At 58.0% G+C, this 4,220-nt stretch overlaps 1 protein-coding gene across 1 annotated transcript in view; it reads right to left on the minus strand.

Annotated features, from left to right (window-relative positions):
- The window catches only part of DHX34 (DExH-box helicase 34), a 27,519-nt gene that overhangs the window by 7,571 nt on the left and 15,728 nt on the right, over nucleotides 1-4,220 (minus strand). The window contains 2 exon segments of the mRNA XM_045292658.1: nucleotides 435-613; nucleotides 2,422-2,596. Coding sequence (XP_045148593.1) covers nucleotides 435-613; nucleotides 2,422-2,596 — 354 coding nt within the window.

Below are 4,220 nucleotides of genomic sequence, written 5' to 3' on the forward strand. Positions count from 1 at the left end.
AAGGGGCAGTTCTCCCTGTCCTAAAGGGTTGTTATGAGGTTGAATGCACCCGATGGCAGTGAGTTTGATTTGGTTTGGGGGTTTACAGGCTGGCTACGCATTGGGCTGCTACCCGAAAGGTCAGCAGTTCGAAACTATCAGCCGTTCCTTGGGAGAAAGGAACGATTCTTTACTCCAGTGCAGAGTCTCAGAAACAGGTGGTTGTCCTTTGTTCTACAGGGTCGTGAGGAGTCGGAATCAGCTCAAGGGCAGTGGGTTTGGTTTTCTGTTCTCCTTTAAAAAAAAAAAAAGGCTGAGCCAATCACAATTCCCCAGCCCTGGTCGCAGCTCCTGGCTGTATAGGATGAGCAGGTGACCTGAGCTGGGCCAATCAGAGTCCTTCCCTGAGACTTTTCTAGCTAGGAAAGGCATCCCAGCAGGCCGCCTGGTTGGATGTGGCCGGGATGGATGCTCAGAGCTTCTCCCTGGTCGCTGTCCAGGGGCCGCCGGGTGGCCGCACACTCGGGGTTGCTCTGGGCACTGCGGGTGAAGGGGGACTGCACGCTGAGGGCGGCGGCGATGGTGAGCACCGGCTCGGCCAGCTGCAGCACGGAGCCCAGGATCAGCATCTTCCCTGGGGGTGCAGGAAGGGGGTGCTAAGCCTTGGGGCCCGTGGGTCCCATACCCCTTACCTCTCAGGGGTCCTGTGCCCACCCCCTTCTCCCTCACTATCAAGTTTCCAAGGCAGTAGTGGTCAACATGCTGGGCTAACTGTCAGGTCAGCAGTTCAAAGCCACCAGTCACTCCTTGGGTGGAAAACAAAGCTGTCAACTCCCGTAAAGAGTTACAATCTCAGAAACCCACAGGGGCCACCCGCCCTGAAGGGTCGCTGTGTGTCAGATGCTCGATGGCCGGGAGAGAATGGCATTCTCTGGTAGGGGCCCTGATGGCACTGCGGGTGACGAGCTGAGGTGCTCATTGCAAGGAGACAGAGGGTGGCCAAGGTCCAGGGGAGCCACCAGGGGCTGAGTGAGAGGCATGGGCAGGGCTCTCCCACAGGCCCTTGGCGGCTCAACAGAGCAGACACCCTGACTGGACTCTCCAGCTGTAAGCTGCCCACCTGGTGGCACTTTGCTCCGCATCCCTCGCCAAGTTAACCCCAAACCAACCAAACCCACAGCCGTCCAGGTGATTCGGGCCCACAGTTAAGCTGCAGGACAGGGTAGAATTGCCCCTGTGGCTCTCCGAGGCAATCAGTCTGCGTGGGAACAGACAGCCTAATCTCTCTCTCTCTCTCTCTGTCTCGCCTAGGGGGTTGGAAGTGCTGACCCTGCACTTACAGCAGAGGTCCTTAAAAAAGCCACCCCTGGGGCCATCGGCAGCCCCTACCTCCTCTCTCACAGCCTTCCCCAGAATCTCCCTGCTTCTGTGGCCCCCAAACCACTGCCAGCGAGGCGGTCCCTACTCTTAGTGATCCTGTCAGGCAACATCTTTTCAGTAGTGGTGGGTGGTCTCATTTTCCTCTCACGGAGCTGGTGGGCTTGAACTTCCGACCCCAAGGTCAGCAGCTCAGGACGTAATCCGCTACGCCACCAGGGCTGCCCACCTGGTTTGCCGTACAACCTGCTGCCCTCGAGTCGATTCCCACTCACGGCGAGCCCGCAGGGCAGAGGGACACAGCCCTGGCGGGTCTCCAAGGCTGCGGTCTGTGTGTAAGCAGGCTGCCTCATCTTTGTCCAGCTGAGCGACCAGTGGGGCTAGAACTGCCAACCTGCTCCGTTAGTAGCTGAGAGCTGAGAACGACTGCACCTACCCAGGGACCTTCGTGACCTACTGCTGCGGCTACTGCTGGGTGCCAGCGCCTCGGACCTGACTCCTAGTGACAGCAGGTACAACAGAACACAACATGCCCGGTCCTGGGCCACCGCAGTCGCTCTCATGTCCGAGCCCACGCCTGCAGCCTCTGTGTCAACACATTGCCTTGAGGGCCTTCCTCCCCCTCGCTGCCCCCCCAATTTCCCCAGCACGATGTCCTTCTCCAGGGACTGCTCTCTCCTGAGCACAGGTCTGAAGGACACATGGACTTTGACCTACCCTGTACACGTTCTTAGTGATTGTCGGTCTTCCCGACTTAACAGAAAGGGTAGAAGTGCCGGTCCGCCCAGGGTAAGCCTCAGAAGAAAGGGCTGGCAACCGGCTTTTAAGGAAACCAGTCACTGGAAAAACCCTGCAGAGCACAGGTCTCTGACACCCGAGGGGGCCCTGGGTGTTGGGACGTGAGTTCCCGGAGGGCAGGGGGCTCCCGTCTGCTTTGCAGCTGCAGCCCAGCACCTGGGGCCGTGCCTGGCACGGAAGAGGCGCTCACCAAGTATCTGTGAGTGAATGAGGAGAAGAGGGCCCGGACGAGTGAGGGGTGCCCACGCCCTGCCCCAGGCTCCTCACCGATCACCACGTCCACAGGCAGCTGGGCCAGCAGGGAGCCGATGGGGGTGAGCGCCTCAGCGCTGTCCAGGGCCCCCTGGTCCCGGAGGTAGAGGATGGCCGTCTCCAGGCTGGCCGGGGGTGGGGGCTCAATGAAGGGGAAGGTTCGGGGATCCCCCACATCCATGCTCTTCATCTGAAAGGACCACAGAAGATGGGGTGCACATGAGACCCTAAGGGGCATAGGAGTGGTGGGGTGGGGGGGTTTAGAGTACACATAGTTGTCATCCTTAATGCCAAAAACCAAGGTAGCAGGATTAGTCCATCGCACAGTGTGGGGACAGACTATGATCTGTCTGTCTGCCCACCCAGCTCCCTGCTCCACACCCAGCTGGACAGGAGTAAGCACATGATGTACAGGATACAGGACACAGAAGTCCTGGTGGTGTGGCGCTTACACACTGGACCGTGAGCCATTGGAAACCACCAGCCGGCCATTCCTTGGGAGAAAGACAGGGCTTTCTATCCCCGTAAAGAGTTATCGTCTGGGAAACGCATAAGGGGCAGTTCTCCCTGTCCTAAAGGGTTGTTATGAGGTTGAATGCACCCGATGGCAGTGAGTTTGATTTGGTTTGGGGGTTTACAGGCTGGCTACGCATTGGGCTGCTACCCGAAAGGTCAGCAGTTCGAAACTATCAGCCGTTCCTTGGGAGAAAGGAACGATTCTTTACTCCAGTGCAGAGTCTCAGAAACAGGTGGTTGTCCTTTGTTCTACAGGGTCGTGAGGAGTCGGAATCAGCTCAAGGGCAGTGGGTTTGGTTTTCTGTTCTCCTTTAAAAAAAAAAAAAAGGCTGAGCCAATCACAATTCCCCAGCCCTGGTCGCAGCTCCTGGCTGTATAGGATGAGCAGGTGACCTGAGCTGGGCCAATCAGAGTCCTTCCCTGAGACTTTTCTAGCTAGGAAAGGCATCCCAGCAGGCCGCCTGGTTGGATGTGGCCGGGATGGATGCTCAGAGCTGCTGCCAGGGATTTTTTTCCCCCTACTTCCTGGAAATTGGTGCATCCATAGCGGCTCATCAGGTCCCCAAACTGTTCCTAAGTCAGAGCCACCACCTGCCCGGTGGCTACCCAAATCCACAGAACCCCTTGTTCTGTTTAAGAAGATAGGGTGAGATGATTCTCCCCCCACCCCTCCACCCAGTTACAACCCAAAGGATCCCAATTCATTTAGAAAGACAGAGGGGCGAAGGGGGTGACATCAGGAGCCCAACTTAGGGCCCGGCCTGGTGGCTCCAGGGACTGTGAGGGGGAGAAGAAAACATGAAGGCCTGGGGGCTCCACCTGCGTGCATCTCCCACTGTTATGGGTTGTGTGCTCCCCCCCGAAAACACGTGCAGTGAATCCTGACCGTATACCCCAGGGCACGATCCTGGGTGAGATCGTGCCAGGGATGGGTGGGGCTTCAGCCAATCCCCTTTGAGATACTGTGAGACCTGCGGAAGCCGGAGCCGGAACCTGTATGTGGCAGGAAGCCATCTGGGAAAGGAGATGGAAGTGTCTCCTACCGAGAGAGGGCAACCGCCAAACGCTGAGGCCGGCAAGCACAGGGCGGTCCCGTCGGGTTCCGGCTCTCACAGGTTTGACGGGATACAAGGTGCCAGCCTCCCTAACTGTGAGAGAGAGGGTTTCTGTGATCACTGAGGACTGAGGTGCCCCTGACCTGAACCATGGGATTTTCAATCGCCACATAGGCACGCGCAAGGGGGACGTTGAAGAAGAACCTATGCCTGTGGACCCCGGTTCGAATCCACCTCCCAGCC

Source organism: Echinops telfairi, unplaced genomic scaffold (genome assembly GCF_000313985.2).
Source record: "Echinops telfairi isolate 266 unplaced genomic scaffold, ASM31398v2 ScPeMD7_655;HRSCAF=1070, whole genome shotgun sequence".
NCBI lineage: Eukaryota > Metazoa > Chordata > Mammalia > Afrosoricida > Tenrecidae > Echinops > Echinops telfairi.